Source organism: Urocitellus parryii, chromosome 3, assembly GCF_045843805.1.
Source record: "Urocitellus parryii isolate mUroPar1 chromosome 3, mUroPar1.hap1, whole genome shotgun sequence".
In the NCBI taxonomy this organism is placed as follows: domain Eukaryota; kingdom Metazoa; phylum Chordata; class Mammalia; order Rodentia; family Sciuridae; genus Urocitellus; species Urocitellus parryii.
Window position 1 is genome coordinate 54467707 of NC_135533.1, and position 18652 is coordinate 54486358.

Here is an 18652-nt window from a genome sequence, read left to right on the forward strand (position 1 = left end):
AAGAATACAAGTAACAAAAAATGTTGGCAAGGATGTAGGGAAAAAGGTACACTCACATATTGCTGGTAGGACTGAAAATTGGTGCAACCAATCTGGAAAGCAGTATGGAGATTTCCTCAGAAAACTTGGAATGGAACCACCATTTGACCCAGCTATCCCACTTCTCAGTATAAATCCCAAAAGAATTAAAATCAGCATATTACAGTGAAGCTGCCACATCAATGTTTATAGAAGCTCAATTCACAATAGCTAAGCTACGGAACCAGCTTAGGTGCCTTTCAACAGATGAATGGATTAAAGAAAATGTGGTATATATACATGATGGAATATTACTCAGCCAGAAAGAGAAATGAAATTATGACATTTGCCAGTAAATGGATAGAATTGGAGACTATTATGCCAAGTGAAATAAGAGAATCTCAAAAAAACCCAAAGGTCGAATGTTCTGATATGTGGATGCTAACTAACAATGAGGTGGGGGGGAAGAAGGGAAGAATAAAAGTACTTTGGATTAGACAAAGGGAAATGAAGGGAGGGGGAATGAGAAAAGGAAAGCTAGTAGAATGAATTGGACATTACCTTCCAAAGTTCACATCTGACTTCACGATCAATTTAATTCCATATCATATACAACCAGAAGAACAGAAGTTGTATGCCACATATGTATATCAAAATACATTCTACTGTCATGTATAACTAAAAATAAAAAATTAGAATTCCATGCAATCTTAGTTCTAAATTCCAGATAACATATCTAATAATTTTTTGTTACGTACAATTTAAAACAAATATCTTGAGGTGTAAAATTCAACTAGAAAGTGTACCAGTTTGACATTCCAATTTTAAATTTTAATGTTAAGTCCTGAGAATAATTCTATTTAAGAGTTTCTTGTTCATTTTATATGATTTTAGCTTTTATTCTACCAGAACTCTGCACTTACTTTTATCAAAAATGTACTTCTTGTTAAGGTACAGATATTATATGTCATACCTTGTTAGTATTAAAATAAAAAGTTTTTATTTAAAAATGTTAAAAACATTTCCTTTAGAGAAACCCTCCTCCCCCAACCATAACAAGATTCTGAACAGTTTGTCTGCGTTTGGACCTAGAGCCACTGATTTAAAGTAAAAACAAAGATGCAACCTTATATTTTATAAAGTATAAAACAGAGTATATATTAATATAATTTAGGAAGTCCAGTCAAATGCCATAATGCTCTGTAAGGTAATCTAAGACTGCTGATGCGCTTGACAGTGCATTAAATACTCTTCTTTCCTGCTTTGAAGTTATCTTTTCCATCATGTACATTAAATGTTGATGGAAACACATGTAAGGAGTTCCAAGTTCAAGAGCGATGTCAACCCAGTCCCAGATGCATTTCAATGGGGTTTCCTCATATCCAGCAAACATGGCTGGGTTTGCTAAGAGTCCTCTTGCAACCATCACACCTACAAATTAAAGCAGACCATGTTTGTCCATACCTTAAGTGCCCATGATTATTAGTTCAAACTCAATGAAACAAATGTAGAATATTAAAAAACAAGTTATGACTAAAGATTTTCACAATGCTCTATTTACATTAGTCTGTTTAATTCAATAATTTAAAATATTTTATTTTAGTACCTTTTGAAAATGAATGAAATTAAATGTATTTAAGTTCTTCATTTTTTAAGGCTTCTACATTACAAAATTAGTTTTTAGTTTTTCTTTAGGGTAAACCCACAGTGTCATAAATCAGAAGGTTTTCAGTTAAAGTTTATCTGCATTCTCCCCTATGGTAAATTATTACAGTGCTTCGCTTGGTATACAATAATTTAAAGGATAATGAAACCACATAGGGTTCCTTTGGCTTCTCTGATTACTCCTGAGTTTATTAACTCCATTCTATTCCAGATGCTTTTTTTTTTTTTTTACTAATAGGTTATTGGGAAAATTCCTAATTAGTCACTAGATATGATGGTGGAAGACAAGTAACTTAATTTATCCCCATTAAAATAATATAGTTTCTAAGCAGGAGAATAAATAGCATTTTAATAGACTGCTTAGCTTAACTCAGTATGATGGGAAAATGTAGCCCAATATTAAAAGAAAATAATGAAAATCAAATTAACATTACTACCTTATCCTTTTTTTTCCTAATTAAAAGATAAACAAAGCACTTTTTTCTTACCATCTGTCCCAGTAATCTGCCACACATTTTCAGCCTCTTTTAAACTCCTGATATCTCCATTAGCAATTACAGGTATAGACATATTTTCCTTTATTATTTTAATGGCATCATAGTGGACTGGCTGGTGTCTTTCTTCAACAGTTCTTCCATGGACTGTAATCCAGGAAACTCCAGTTGCTTCAGCCTTTCGACAAAGATCTACGGTTCTGGTAAGGTCATCATGGATCCTACAATTTCAAAATTATACCTATCTGTTCATATCAAACAAATCTTAATACTAAAATTCACTAAAAATGGTATTTTATATACTACATTGTTTAGTTATGTTATAATGTCATGCCACTATCAGGAAGGATCTTTTCAGGGATTATTCCCAGCCAAGACCTCAAATTTATTTACTTTGCCATTGGCAACAACAGGACAACAAATGAGTTTTATCTTACCTATTGCTTCTCCCTTTTGGCTTTGATAATGAAAGAGTCATCAAAATACTAAGATAGATAAAGTGAAAGATGCTACGTTAACCCACTAAGTCCAAAGTTTTCAATTTTATTTAGGACTGTGGAACATAATGGGTCAAGATTTGATATGATTGCCCTAATCCCCAAGTGGAAGAACATACTACTTTATCTGTTAAATATGTTTTCAACTTTTCACCAAAAACACATTACTATAGTTTATTTTTATTGTAATATTTTAGTGCAAATATCTTTTCATTTTTATTCTTGGTGCTAGGAATATTTCTTTAGTGTTAATTAAAGAGAACTTGGAAAAAGTTGAGGGAATGGTGAAATCTTTTAATAAAGGGTGGTTTAATTTTTGTTAAAAAAAAAAGGTGTTCAGGATTATAAACAGAAGGGTATATATTTGTTTACTAAATGTATTGTTTCAAAAATTCCATAAACCAACTACCAATTTATTTAGGACAGATATTCCCAAATCACCAAACAAAAGAAATATTCTTTTAATTCTTAATCATTAGATTATTTTGTCAACAGACTAAAATATTGACTTTACCTTATTTTAATAGAAACTGAAAATTTGGGGTTTTCCACTTGATTTCTTACTTGCTTCACCATATCTCGAACAAGCTCTGGCTTATTTATTAAGCAAGCTCCATAACCTTCTGCCATTGCCCACCTTCGTAAAACAAACACAATAACAAATGAATTACAAACAGGTGGAAGAGAAGATAAAAATTTAAAAAGCACTGAAATGTAAATGTATTTGTATATTTCTTTATTTAGTGATCTGGAATGAATCAGATTTTAAAAACTCATAGATCAATAAGATTAGGAAAACAACCTATGGGAAAAAAAAAAGACAATGATACGGAAAACATGTTACCAGATCAAAACCAAACCAAACAACTCCAGGGAAATAGTTTCCGTTGGCAAATCAGAATACTAAATTAGAATTAGTTCAACCAAAACAGATTAAAATATTTGTAATTAACTGCGATTACTTCAGATATTTTAAATTCCAAATTTGATGCTTATTGTACATAACAAGAGGTTTTATTAAGTTTCAAAATTTTTGGCTTACAGCACTAAATAGCTTCTTTAACTCTTCTAATGAGTATACAATACATCTAATCTGGTTTGGATTATGATGCACTTAAAAACTTGATTTAATTCTTTGGATGCATTTTGAATTGACAGATAAGCTAGTATACTGTTGGCAAGTTAAGTACAGCTTACTCAAATCCAGTTACTTAAACCCAACCAAATAACTCTGGCATGAGAAAGGAAAAAAAAAAAAGAAAAGAATGATTATAATAAGGTATTTTTTTAAGGAAAATAAGAAGAAAATAGGCAGTTTCTATCAAATCATAGAAACACTTTTTAGAGCAAGAATATATATCACATGATAGTAAAATACATTTTAGGGATTATTGTAGTCGCTACATTTCTCATATAATTTTGGATAAGGTTCAAGCAGATCTACACAAAAATGTTATTGATAAGGGGAGACAAAATACTTTTCAAAGGTCTACACATCATTTCGGTCATCAGATAGATCTTTGAATTTATGTTTCTAAATATTTTTTCCTTCCTTCTTTTGTAGAATCCTGGTAGTTTAATTCTATGTTCTTACTTTTTAATTTTTGGAAAACTAGAAAGAAATTTTACCATGTTCATAAAGTTTTTTCTAATCTTTTTGAAAACTCTTCCAACTTCTTTGAGCTTTACCTCTGAGGGCAACCACAGTTAATGTCTATTCCATTCGCATAAGGACAGACTATGCGAGCAGCATCAGATAAAAGTCTTGCATCATTGGCAGCAAACTGAACAATCAATGGGCAATCACCTGATAAAATGAATAGCTCAACATTAAAACCCATAGGAAAAAACCACACACACACACACACAGGAAACTCTAATGTTTGTACAGGATAAAATAGCAATAAATATTTTTAGCACAAGGAACATCTATTCAAATAAGGTAATATTCAAAAAGATTTATTTAAAATTGAAATAAATTTACACAAATATTCAAACAGCACAAAATTAGATGAAATTAAAAGTATTCCAGTACTTTTTGACGAAAAGACCCACTTCCTAAATATGGGAGTTAGTTTATTATATCTCAGCAATTTTATATGTAAACCTTTTATATGTAAACAAATTAATGTGAACAATTCCACATACGTTGCTATGCCTACCACTCTACTTTTCTTGATCTGTGATATGTACTCAGATGTAATTTCTCTAATATTCCACTGTACAGATAAACCATACACAATTTAGATTGCTTCTTATTTGTGGCTCTTGCAAATACAGCTACAATAGGGATAGTTTTGCATTTATGTTTTTTGTTAAAATATTCATAGAATGGATAAATTACTAGATGTATAACTGCTGAATAGGCATTTAACATTGACAGATATTACAAAATTATCTTGCAAGAGTTTATCAGTACTGATACATAGCAATATGGTTCTTTCTTCACAACTTATCCTACAGTGCATATCTTAACATTTGTATATCTTTGTGAGCTCTTTTCATGTTTGTAAATTTTTCTGTGTAATTCTATTAGTTATTCCTTTTTTACTATCATTTGTAATTTAAAAAATAAATTAGTTTTACTATTAATCAGAGTGTTTTTATTTTTCTAGTTCTTTATCTCTATTTGTATATTTATATATAAAAGTTTAAATTTTAATGTAGCTAAAGATATCATAGCTTTCCTAGGTTTTAAAGAACATGATAAACTCTGAATAGATCTAAATTTTTCTGAGGACTACCAATATAAGATTCAATGGGTGTTTATAAAAATTTCTGGACATCGCCATAGTTGTACTGATTCAAGATCTCTAGGGCAATCCACTGACTTGTGATTATGATGGGGTAGAATTTGCTTTTTTATTCATGTGGGCATAGGGTGCTGTTCCCTTTTCTACTTTGTTATAGAATTTCAACTTAACAACCATTTATTGGGCAGATTTCACATTGTGTTAGTTCTTGAGGACAAACATCAAGCTATGTTTATAGCTTGAGCCCTCAAAGAACCCATCATCTAGTGGGAAAGAGTAGCACAATTAATGAAGATATTATAAAAAGTAGGATTAAGTGCAATAAAAGGAGATAGGGCACAAGTGGAGAATGATTAGGAAAGGTTCCCTGGCTACAAACTTTGAATACTGAATTAAGAATCATGAACTGTAATTTGCCTTAGGCTCCCAAGTCACTAACATTACAGGTGCAATATTCTAGGTAGGGAAGTGTGAGAGAACAAGGTATATTCAGACACATAAAATAATGTAGTGTTTTTTTTAAAAAATATTTTTACTTGTAGATGGACACAATAACTTAAATTTTTTTATTTTTTTATGTGATGCTGATGATTGAACCCAGTGCCTCATACATATTACACAAGTGCTCTACCAGTGAGTTACAACCCCAACCCTAATGTAGTATTTTTGAAGAATAAAGTTGTGGGCTATGGGAAGAAACTAATGGAAGTTAAGGCTGCAGAAGATTTATTCACAGGCTAGTAGGTCATGAAGGACTTGGCATCTTATCCTCAGGTGCAGAAATTTTAGTCTTTAAGTCAAGGATTCTTAAACTTTGGCAAGTTCAGAATTATTTGAACACTTTTCAAAACAGATTGCAGGACCCATAGTTTTTGATTCAGTAGGATTGGGGTGAAGCCTAAAAACTTTCATTACCTTTTTTTTTTTTGAGACAAGATCTTACTGTTGTTCATACTGTCAAATTGACACTTTAGATAGGTCACTTTGAGCAGTATGGAGATAGTTTGGAATGGTACAACACTATAGACTGTAAGACGGAGACCGATTCTGATAGTCCAGGGGAGAGGCTGGACACCTGAAGAAAGGATGACCATATATTTTGGTAGATCACCAATAACCTATAAAGCTCTCTGTATTATATGTAAAATACTAAAGCCATTTAAAAATGAAAGGATTTTGGGGCTGGGATTGTGGCTTAGTGGTAGAGCACGTGCCTAGCATGTGCCAGGTCCTAGGTTCGATCCTCAGCACCACATAAAAATAAGTAAAATAAAGGTATTGTGTCCAAATACAACAACAACAACAAAAAAAAAAAGAAAGGATTTTATCATATAAACTAAGATATGTTGTGTCTGATTAGATAAGTAGCTGAGTTACAAACAAAATTTTTTTTGGTAAGTTTTACAAAGTAAACAAACTATGGGTTTCACATACCTTGGTTTGTGGTAAATTCACTGTCTCTGGCTTTTATAGATCTGACAAAATCAGCAGCAACTATCATTGGTGTATAACACAGATCACAACAGTATTTTCTTACTAGTGTTCTAAAAGCCAACCTGTGAGCATATAAAACTTAAATTATGCATTTAGAAAACACCAATAATCATATCTATTTATAAGTTTAATTTACTTGATTATTAAATATTTATTAGGGAGAGTTCTGTCCATGAGAAGACAGAGTAGCTGTATTTTTTCCTATTCTTCCTACTAAATATAACTAAAAACCCTTTATATTATATGTAAAATAAACACAGGAAATTCTGAAAAGTTAAAAGAGGCTGCCAGGTTAAAATAAGAGGTGTAAGCTCCTTCAATTTTATAAACTCAAATACCCCAGCCTTGGGACTGAAGAAGCTGATCTGGAATCACCAGTGGGTGCTGAATAGCCTACGAAAGTCCGTCTAGTTAAAATACCAGGAAAGGGGAAGCCAAGCATGACACAAAACTTTTTTATGGTAATGGTTCAAATTCAGTCAAACATTACAGAAAAAAGCTATGGCCTCACCTCCACTAGAAAAGGTCAAGCGGGGACTTCTACCCCCCTCCAATGTTGTAACAAGGTGCTCCAACATCCCACAGTGGTGGTGTTCAAGAGGACCTGGTAGGGATCTGAGACTTTCATCCCTATTGACCTGTGAGGGCCCCAATTTTAGTGGTAGTAGTGTAGACCACATGAGGAGCACAGACTTCCATGTTTACTCAGCAGTAATAAGGCACTCTCTTCCTTGGGTGTGTTGTCAGAGACCATGTGGAAAGCCAGGACTTTTAGTATTGCCCAGTAGTTATGAGGCCACCCCCACCAAAAGGAATTGGAACTCTCATGCCTTCCTACAGCAACAAGGATGCCAAGAACCTAGACTTACTACTGACAGCAAGGAGATGGTGCCCTTCTCCCCACCTTTGCCTGCTAGAGAAGGTTAAATATTCAAAATCCATCAGTATGAACTATCATATTAATATGCTAAAGAAAAAAAATAATTATGAGTTTAGCAGAAAAAGCATTTGACAAGATACACTCATTCGTGATAAAAAAAAATTCCCAGAAAAACAGAAATAGAGGGAAACTCCTTAACTTGAAAAAGAATATTCACAAAAAATTCGACAGAACACTTTCCTCCTAAATAGGAAAAAGGAATGGATGTCTGCTCTCATCACTCACATTCAACATATAGATGGAACTTCTAGATCAGTGCAATAAGTAAGGCATGGGAAAGAAATGAAAGGCACTGACCAAAATGAAGAAACTAAATCTGTTTGTAGATGACACGGTTGTTTATATAATCCCAAGGAATTTACAAATAGCAAACAAAACAAACTCTCAGAATTAGGAAGAGGGCTCAAGAACTTTGTAGGATATAAGATCAACATACAAAAATTAATTGTATTTCTATATACTACTAGTAATGACCACATGGACACCAAAACTAAAAATAAAATAATACCATAAACAACAACAACAACAAAACTGATGCTAAGTTTTCCAAAAGATGTACAGAACTTGTATGCTGAAAACCACACAATGCTGATGAAAGAAATCAGAGAAAATCTGTATCAATGAAGAGAAACATCGTATTTATGGATTGTGAGATTCAACATAGATAGGATGTCAATTCTCCCCAAATTGATATGTAGGTTTCATCCAATTCTTATGGAAATTCCACAAGATTTTTTTTTTTTTGTAGTAAATACACAAAGATCATTCTAAAATTAAGTGGAAAACAAAGCAACTAGAATCAGGAGGTTATCAGTCCCTTGATTCCAAAACTTATTATATAGCTACAATAAATAATCCACATACTGTGGAAATGGTGAAGGGATAGACACATAAATCAATGAAACAAAATACAAAACACTGATTTTTTTTTTTTTTTTAGTGAAGTAGCAGAAGTAATTCAATCGAGTAAAAATAGACTTCTCAACAAATAGGGCTAGAGTAATTGGACATTTCTAGGAAAAAAAAAGAACTATCTAACTCTCAAACTTACATTAAAATCAATATAATTGAATCATGATCTTAAGTAAAGCATAAAATTATAAAAAACTTTTAGGAAAAAACTTTGGAGAAAATCTTCAGAATCTGGAGCTACACAAAGATATCTTACACTTGACACCAAAAGCAAAATTTATACAAGGAAAAACTGATAAAATGGACTTCATCATAATAAAAAACTTTTGCTTTGCAAAACACCCTGTAAAGAGAATAAACTATATAATCTGAGAAAATATTTGCAAGCCACATAGTTGACAAAGAAGTCATATCAAGACATCTTAACACTTAATAGTATACAAAAATATAAATCCGGGGTTGGGATAGTGGCTCAGCGGTGGAGTGCTCGCCTAGCATGGGCAGGGCCTGGGTTCCATCCTCAGCACCACATAAAAATAAAGGCATTGTGTTGTGTCCATCTACACCTAAAAAATAAATATTAAAAAAAACCCTATTCAAAAATGGGCAAAATGTTGAGTAGATATTTCTACAATGAAGATATACAATTGGCCAATAAGAAAAGATGCTCATGTCACTAACCATTATGGAAATGAAAATCAAAATTACGATGAGATCCACTTTACACCCAGTAGGATGGGATAGGATAAGTTTTGAAAATTCCAGAAAATGATGAGTTGGCAATGGTGTGAAGAAATTAAGGACTCTTGTGTAATGCTGGTGAAAAGGTAACATGGTATGGCTTCTATGGAAAATAGTATGAAGGTTCCTCAAAAAGCATAACACAATTACCATGTGATCCAGCAATTCCACTTCTGAATATATAGTCAAAAAGAATTGAGATATTTGTGCATCCATGTTCATAACAGCATTATTTGCAATAGCTAAAATATGGAAGCAATATTTTATCGATCAATGAATGGACAAAGAAAATGTAGCATTCATGTACAATGGACAGAAGGAGCTGGGCATGGTGACTCATGCCTGTAATCCCAGCAGCTCTAGAGGCTGAGGCAGGAGGATATTAAATTCAAACCCAGCCTCAGCAAAATCGAGATGCTAAACAACTCAGTGAGACCCTGTTTCTAAATAAACTACAAAATAGGTCTGGGGATGTGGCTCAGTGGTCGAGTGTCCCAGAATTCAATCCCTGGTATCCTGCCCCCCCCCCCCGCCTTGAAAAAAAAAAGAAAGGAAAAATCTGGTATATGTTACAATATGAATGGACATTGAAAATATGCTAAGTAAAAAAACTAGTCTCAACCACTATATGATTCCACCTACAGTACTTCAGATAAGTAGAATCATAAGAAAAAGTAGAGAAACAGAATAATGGTTGCCAGGGTTTAGGTGGGGAGAGGAATGGAGTTATTGCTTAAGGGTTTTTTAAGAATAGAGAGTTTCAGAGATCAGATGCATGATATGGAACATAATTAACAGTGCTGAACTTTACACATAAAAATTATAAAAAGATAAATATTATATGTATTTTATAATAATTTAAAAAACCACAAGAGTGAAAGAGCAATATTAGGATATGGGCAAAAAGCATTAAGAAACATTTCCTCAAAACTATACAGTTGCCAAATAAGCACATGAAAAGAAGTTTAACATCACATATAGGACATGAAGAAATTAGAAACACAATGAGATATCACTATATACCATTAAAACAGTTAAGAACAAAAAACCAAAACACTGCCATTATCAAAAGTAGGTCAGAATGAGAAACTGGATTTCTCATATGGTGCTAGGTAGAAGGGTCAAATAGTATTGCTACTCTAGAAAAGTTTGGCAGTTTTTTCAAAAACTAAACATCTTATGATCCAGCAATTACATTCTTATACATTTGTCTCAAGACACATAGTCAAACAGAAATCTGTGCATAAATGTTTATATCCATTTAATATCTACTATACCTTACAGATGGGAGTTATAAATGCCACCATTTATAAAAACATAAAATGTGACACTTGCAGAGATGATTTACTCAGGCACACGCACACACACATATACTAGGCACCAGGAGTCATTTCTAGATCATGATTCCAAAACTAGGAATTGAAGAGTCCATGTAGTGGTCTTACAGTACTTAAAAAAGGCAGAACGTAAAAGGGAAATTATGCCTCAGTTCATTAACATTTAACAACACTTACTTTGAATATCGAACCATTGGGGCACAGATTTTCACCAGCTGCCCAGAATGAAACATTTCTATTGGATCTTTTTTTCCTTCTTGACATTTTGTAGTTTGTATGGAGTCACACTTCATGAATATAGATTTATTTCAAATCTGAAAAAGATAATCCATTTGCACTCGGAATATCCTTTCTCTAGGTGAATTCTCATCATTCTAAATTTCAATTGCCAATGATATTTATTTTTCATCAGGTTTGTGGGATCAGAATTTGTTTTAGCTCTTTTCATATTATTAAATAGACTCTCTCTCTTTCACACTCACACACACACACAATGGGATATTACTCATCCATAAAGAAGAATGAAATTATGGCATTTGTTGGTAAATGGATGGAACTGAAGATGACCATGCTAAATGAAATAAGCCAATCTCCCAAAATCAAAGGTTGAACCTTCTCTCTGATATGCAGAGGCTAACACACAATAACGTGGTGGTGGCAGGGAAACAAGTTCATTGGATAAGACAGAGGGGAATGAAGGAAAGGGAGGGGGAATGGGAATCGGAAAGAAAGTAGAATGATTCCTAACAACTTTCCTAAATTCACATATGAATAAAGGAACCGCATAACTCCACATCATGTTCAACCGCAAGGATGAGATCCTTAGAAGTAGAAAGTTATATTCCATTATGTATAATATGTCAAAATACATTCTACTGTCATGTATATCTAAAAGGAATAAAAAATAAGATAAATAATAAAAAAGGAATACCCCAGAATTCTACTTCTAAGATAAATCAAAGTTGAAAACTACATGAGATAGTTGTAGAAAAACAAGATAGAAAAACTACAAGATTTTTTCTAGTATACCATATTACTTTTATTATTTTTTTTTCCGTTTTATTTTCTTTGGCATTGATAAATCAAGGTATTTGATTTGAATAATTTCCTACAAAATACTGTGTATGTCTGGTACTGGTACTCTGAAATATCCTGTTTTATTCAGGAAAATTAAATGCCATTATAAGAACAACTCTAAATAGCACGTCAAAACATAACCTGGAATTTTTATTCTTTATGTGAATCATAAGGCAAAAAAAAAAAAAAAAAAAAAGAGTGCAGTTTGGGACATGCCAAAACACTAGTTTGGTTTTTTATGGATAATGAAACATAATTTGAAACTGAGCACACTGTCCCAGGCAATTCATGTGACCTTCACTCAGAACACTGACCCCATTCGTATAATTGAGATAAAATTATATTAAGGAAAACCCTCTGAGATAAAGTCAAGTCAAAGGATAATGAGCAGTAGCGTGAGACTAGCTCACCTGAGTGGTTACGAGTATTAAATGAGTTTAGATTCACAAAATAATTTAGAACACCCTTTAGCAACTTTCGTTCCCAAGCTTTTCCCGCCTGTTTTTATCCCTGGATTGCCAATCAAGGCGTGGGGCAGTTACTAACACCCGCCTGCCTAGAGGGTGCAGTGCCAGCGAAGCTCCCAGAAACCTCCACTATTGTCTCTTGCCCTGCGTCGCAAGGCCCGGGTTCTTAGGTTTAATACTTGCTTTATCTTTTCTTTCTAAAATATGCGCCACGGTCACGTTCCGGCGCCCACCTTCTCCTCAGTCTGAGGAACAACTCCAGCCACTGGGGCGAGGCTCCGAACTGCAAAGCGAGACAGCGAATAAGCCCGGGGCGGACCCGGCTTCCTAGACTGCGTGGCCGAGCACCGGGTCCTCAGCGCACGAGGGCTCTGGTTCCCACACCACTCCCAGCCAGGGTCTGTCAGACGCGTTGGGATTACCAGGCGGGCCACAGCCGCGGTCTGTGAAGGCGGGCGGCGCCAGGATTCTGCGTCAACCTGGGCGGGGCCTCCTCTCACTGACGCCATCAACCCGGTACCTGCCAACATGGAAGGTGGCGACAGCGGCGCCACTATGGCTGGCTTTGGGGCTCTGGGTTCTGGAGCGGCTGCAGCGACAGTGCGGGAGCTTTTGCAGGACGGTAAGGAGTCGAGTACTGGCCAGGCTGCGGGGAGGGAAGGAATATCCTGCTCGGTGCCTGGGCCAAGGTGGTGGACTCAACCCTCGCTTTGCCCAAAGTTTTCTGGTCTCGACTTGACCACTCCCCTCCGCCCGGCCCCCTGACGTCCGGGTGCTGCCCAAGCCAACTTATTCCCCCTCTTCCTTTCCGGTGTCCTAGGAACTCCTGGTTTTGAGTTGCTCCTCTTCTCAACTCCGTCCCCCTTGTGTTTGGGCTTCCCTGAAGTTCTAGGACCTCACACCCAGTGACCCGCTTTGACAGCCGCGGTACCGCCTGCTGCCGCACTTTTGACGAAAAGATGAAGCATTCTAGCCCATGAAAAGTGTAAGACCTAGAACAGATAACAGACACTTATTGAAAGGAGTTCTTTTTAAAGTAGAGTTGGAAACACCTCCTCCGTTAAATTATTGGGTTATACAGGTGTCCCTTCTTGCAGTCTTGTGTTTCTTTGAGGAGGCAGTTATTCACAATTAGACAAGCAGGAGGGTTTATACTCTTAGTTCAGGCAGGGGTTATCTATTCGTACAGAAAACAGCAGTCAGATTTATTGGTAGTCAGTTTTGAAGAGAAGTTATCCCCAGTGAGTTTAATATAGTGTAGTTGAAAAGCACATTCAGTTGTAGTCCAGTTAACGTGCTGAGTCTCATCATTCAGAATAAAGTTCAGATTTCTGAGGGTAAACATAAGTTTCTTAGTGTTTTCCCTAATGGATATAACGTTCTACCTTGTATTAAAATCATTTGTATACTTACCTTAATCTCTTCTGCTCTATTGTAAACCCCTATACCCTCTTTTTTTTTCTTTCTTTCTTGGTATTGGGGATTGAACCCAGGGGCCCTTATCCACTGAGCACATATACTCAGCCCCCATCCCTTTGTTACTTTTTGAGATGTTGTTTCGCTGAGACTTGAGATCTCTCAAGTCCCCGGTGTGCACCACCACGCCCTCCGTAAAATCCTTTTTAAACTCCACAATGTTAATAGCCCTATCTTACATACAGTAGGCCCAGAAAGATTTTTTAAAAATTGAACATTACTGTAAGTGTATTATAAAAGGTTAAAAGTTTTAAATTGTTTTTTTCTGTTGAGTATTTTTATTGATTTTCCATGACAATCTATATACTTTTTTTTTTTTTGTCAAAATTAAGGGTATTTTCAGGACTAGACTGTGTTGAATCCTTTGGGTTAGGTTCCCTGTGTAATACATCTTTGTATTTTAATTGAAATTCAATTTAACCAAGTTTTGAACTCTTTTGAGACTGTCTCTATTTTTTTATTCTCAAGTAGCTCACCATCTAGTAGGGGAGAATGGGCCGGGGTTGTGGCTCAGTGGTCCAGGGCTTGCCTAGCACGCAGGAGGCACTGGATTCAATCCCAGGCACCACATAAAAAAATGAACAAATAAAATAAAGGTATTGTATCCATCTACAACTAAAAAAAAGTTTAGAAAGTTCATAATCTTCTTGAGCTCTAAAAGTAAGTATTATAATAGTGTTGTAATAGTAGCATTAGAACTGTGTACAAAGTAAACCATTAGTTCAGAGGATGATAACTAGAGGTTAGGGATTGGTCAGATAGTGTCAAGAAAAACCTTTCTAGGATTAGTTTTTTTTTTTTCCCCCCAGTGATTGCATATGTTTTGTTTTTTAAATCAGACATTGTAATTATACATAGCAGTGAGTTCATTTTGGAAAAAAAAATCATACAAGCAAGGAATTTGATTTTAATCCCCATTCTTTCCTCCCTCTGGTCACCCACTTCCTTCCCTATTCTCACTCTTCTACTCAAATGATCTTCCTTTCATTACTTTATTTATTTTTGATTGGTACTTTCTACATATACATAAAGGTGAAATTCCCTTTGGTACATTTAGATATGCATATAACATTATTTTGTTATATTCATTCCTTCTTTCCTATTCCCATAATTTCTCCCTTCTTCTTGTTTTCCTCTTTCTCTTCTAGTGATTTTCCCTATATATTTATGATATCTGAACACCCCCGCCCCCCAACAGCTGTCTTTCCTTTACTTTGTTCTAGTTTCCCCATACCGGAGAAAACATTCCACCTTTGATTTTCTGAGTCTGGCTTATTTCATTTAGCATGATGTTCTCCGTTTCCATCCATTTACTGACAAATGCTATGATTTCATTCTTTTTTATGGATGAGTAAAACTTGATTGTGTATATATTCCACATTTTCTTCAACAGGCATTTGGGCTGATTCTATAATTTGGCTATTGTGAATGGTGCTGCTATAAATACTGTAGTGACTATATCACTGTAGAATGTTGAATTTAGTTCTTTTGGATAAATATTAAGGAGTGGGTTAGCTGGGTCATATGGTAGTTCCATTCCTGATTTTTTTGAGGAATGTCCATACTACTTTTCAAGTGGTTGTACTAATTTGCAGTCCCACCAGCAATGTATGAGTGTATCTTTCCCCCTACATTTTTGTCAGCTTTTACTATGATTTGTGTTCTTGATCTTTTGTGTTCATAATCCATTCAGATCATTCTTGATCTGAATGGAGTGAGATAAAATCTTTTTGTAGTTTTGGTTTGCATTTCTTTGATTACTAAAGATGTTGAACATTTTTTTTTTTTCATATATTGTTGGCCATTTGTGTTTCTTTTGAGAAATTTCTGGCTGGGCATGGTGGTGCATGCCTGTAATCCCATCAACTCAGGAGGCTAGGCAGGAGAATTGCAAGTTTGAGGCCAGTCTCAGCAACTAAGGCCCTGAGCAACTTAGTGAGATGCTGTTTCAAAATAAAAAAGTAAAAAATAAAAATAATGGCCTGGGGATATGGCTTAGTGGTAAAGTGCATCTGGGTTCAAGTCCCGGTACCAAAAAATTAAAAATAAATAAAAAATAAAAACCAACAAACCCAACCAAACAAACAAAAAGCAAGAGAAAGAGAGTGAGGGAGAGAGAGAATTTCTGTTTAGTTCTTTTGCCCATTTATTGATTGGGTTATTTGGTTTTCTGGAATTGAGTTTTTTTTTTTTTTTTTAGTTCTTTATCTCTTCTGGGTATAATCCCCTGTTAGAGGAGTAGCTGGCAAAGATTTTTTCCCATTCCATAGGCTCTCTTTTCTTAATCATTTCCTTTGCTGTGCATAAGCTTTTTAATTTGATGGCATTCTATTTGTTGATTCTTGTTTTTATTTCTTGAGCTTTAGGCATCTGGCTAAGGAAGTCAGTGCTTGCCACTTTATAATGGATTGATTGACCCTGTTTTTTTTTTTTTTTTTTTGAAAAGAGAGAGAGAATTTTTTAATATTTATTTTTTCTTTAGTTTTTGATGGACATAACATCTTTATTTTATTTTTATATGGTGCTGAGGATCCAACCCAGCGACCCGTGCATGCCAGGCGAGTGTGCTACCACTTGAGCCACATCCCCAGCCTGACCCTGTGTTTTCATCTAGCAGTTGCATTGTTTCTGGTCTAACTCCTAAGTCTTTGATCTTTCATGTTTCTTTCAAGTCTTTCATGTTTCTCTTCCTTTTTTCCTGAGCATTCTTTAGTCTCTGATTTATATTATTTCCTTTATCCATCTCCGAATTTTTAGTGCCTCCCCACTCCCCGCCGCTTCTAAAGCCTATTTTTCCTATTTCCCTGTTTATTTTTTATTTTTGTGCATTCAAAGTTTTTTTCATAAATTATCTACTCTTTTTGTTAGCCATCTTCTGAATTATAGAACTACATTTTCAAATGTGTACTGGAATTTTGTCTTGATAATGAACAAGCAATACCAGTTCTACATATGAAAACCTACACATAAACAAATAGTACAAATTCTACATACAAAAAAATGAAATAGTTTTTTTTCTTCTACTTCTGTCTCCTAATTTTTTCCTCTGGTAGATTCTGGTTCCATTTATTATATGTAGGTAGGTAAAGCCTGCGTGTTCCTTATGTAGATTATGAATTCCTTGGCGGCTGGTGTTTGTTTATGTTCATCTTTGCATATTTAATACCTAGTGGTCTAGCTTAATGCAAAACTGAATTCCCTATTTCAGTTACTTAATCAAGAAACTTGGAAATCATCCTTGATTTGCTGCATCTAATAGCCCATTTTCAACTTTTCACTAAGTCCTAAACAGTGTGTTTATGTGATTATTTGTTACTCTTATCAATTCCTTGACATTCTTAGTGACACTATCATTCATGCCTTCCTTATGTCACTTGGGCTATTACCATAGTACTGTACTTTACTGTACTTTGTGGCTCTTCTTTATGGGTGGCATACCGGTTATCTATTGCAGTAGTAAATCAGCTTTCTGGGAAAATAGAAAAGGTCCTTATTTTATAGTATCTGCCTATTTCCATAGTGTAAATACCCTCCCCCTGGTCAATTTTAAGATATGCACATGTGATGTCAACTGGCTTACAGAATTCCTGAAAATGTAATAGCTTGCTGCCAAAAGGCAACAAGAGCCAATTATAGCAAACTGTTGTGTAACTAATCCCTTTTTAGTCATCCTCCATACCACTGCCAAGATTATTGTTCTAGAACACAAAGCTGACAGTGCTCCTTCTTGTCTTCAAAACCTTTAATGGGATATAATTTGACTATTTTGGGTATCTTTTTTTAATATTTATTTAATTTTTTAGTTATCGGTAGACAAAACATCTTTGTTGGTATGTGGTGCTGAGTATCAAACCCGGGCCGCACGCATGCCAGACGAGCGTGCTACCGCTTGAGCCACAGCCCCAGCCCTATTTTGGGTATCTTAGAGGCCTCTTTTCAAACTGCCTTCCATCTTCATCTCTCATTCTTTACCCTTTCTGCCTAGCAGATACATTCTATGATGTAGACATACCAAAGTTAGTATTTTCCATATTTGTTAAAACATACCATGGTACTTGCTGTTGCTAGGTCTTCCATTTGCTTGAAATGGCCTTTTCCAATTTGTCTGTCTGACAGGATTATTCTGAGAACCACTGGGCAGATTGGAAGGAAATGTGGTTCTCAGAATTAAGGCCAAAATAGCAGTATTCTTCTTTTACTTCACTTCATTTTGAGAGTAGTCAAGAATATCAGTCTTTGCTTTTAGCAGAATAATACTTTCAGTTGATATACAGATTAATTAACTCAACCAATGCTGCACATCTGACCATGTGTCCCATTTTTTTAGGGCTTGGGGATGTAGTAGGAAACAACACAACGATCTTTTTCTTTTTTTTTTTTAGAGTTTTTAATATTTATTTTTTAGTTTTTGGCAGACACAACATCTTTGTTTGTATGTGGTGCTGAGGATTGAACCCGGGCTGCACGCATGCCAGGCGAGCGCGCTACCGCTTGAACCATATCCCCAGCCCCAATACAACGATCTTATCCTTATGGATCATACATTATAGTAGGTGTAAACATGGATCATACATTACAGTAGGTGTAAACAGCCCAAGTGTTATTAAATACTTTGTTTTGCTTGTTGGTTTGTTTTGCTTTATAATGTCTGACAAGGCAGCCCTATCTCTATCTCACATACAGTTAGGAGGCTGTGGTATATATCTACCCTGAGATCATTTTTATGATTTTTTTTTTGGTTGGGGGGGTACTGGGAATTAAATTCAGGGGTATTTAACCAC

At 35.0% G+C, this 18652-nt stretch overlaps 2 protein-coding genes across 5 annotated transcripts in view; one reads left to right on the forward strand and one right to left on the reverse strand.

The window, feature by feature from the left end:
* Window positions 1–606: 606 nt before the first annotated feature.
* On the reverse strand, window positions 607–12720 carry Dus4l (dihydrouridine synthase 4 like). 3 transcript variants are annotated; one of them, XM_026395784.2, is made up of 7 exons: window positions 12629–12720; window positions 11029–11165; window positions 6862–6983; window positions 4364–4481; window positions 3189–3311; window positions 2172–2398; window positions 607–1449 (listed from the first exon to the last, which is right to left on the reverse strand). In XM_026395784.2, the coding sequence occupies exons 2-7, from the start codon at window positions 11142–11144 to the stop codon at window positions 1202–1204; spliced, it is 954 nt and encodes a 317-aa protein (XP_026251569.1). In that variant the 5' UTR covers window positions 11145–11165; window positions 12629–12720; the 3' UTR covers window positions 607–1201. The 3 variants fall into 3 exon arrangements, with proteins under 3 accessions (XP_026251569.1, XP_026251568.1, XP_026251570.1); XM_026395783.2 differs by having other exon boundaries at window positions 12579–12720; XM_026395785.2 differs by lacking the exon at window positions 11029–11165.
* Window positions 12721–12781: 61 nt separating this feature from the next.
* The window catches only part of Cog5 (component of oligomeric golgi complex 5), a 342572-nt gene continuing 336701 nt past the window's right edge, over window positions 12782–18652 (forward strand). The window contains exon 1 of one of the 2 annotated variants that reach the window (XM_026395775.2): window positions 12782–13017. In XM_026395775.2, the coding sequence (XP_026251560.1) occupies window positions 12924–13017 (94 nt within the window). In that variant the 5' untranslated portion in view covers window positions 12782–12923. The remainder of the gene's footprint in view (window positions 13018–18652) is intronic. The other variant, XM_026395774.2, reaches the window with a different exon arrangement.

What these genes read in the sequence shown, in the direction of transcription:
- Dus4l (XM_026395784.2), bottom strand. Translation starts at nt 11,144, where the DNA reads ATGAAGTGTGACTCCATACAAACTACAAAATGTCAAGAAGGAAAAAAA. An exon ending in AACTGTGGTTGCCCTCAGAG is followed by an intron (nt 3,312 to 4,363) that starts GTAAAGCTCAAA and finishes TGTTTTACGAAG; the next exon opens with GTGGGCAATGGCAGAAGGTT. An exon ending in TCAGTTTCTATTAAAATAAG is followed by an intron (nt 2,399 to 3,188) that starts GTAAAGTCAATA and finishes TTGAAATTGTAG; the next exon opens with GATCCATGATGACCTTACCA.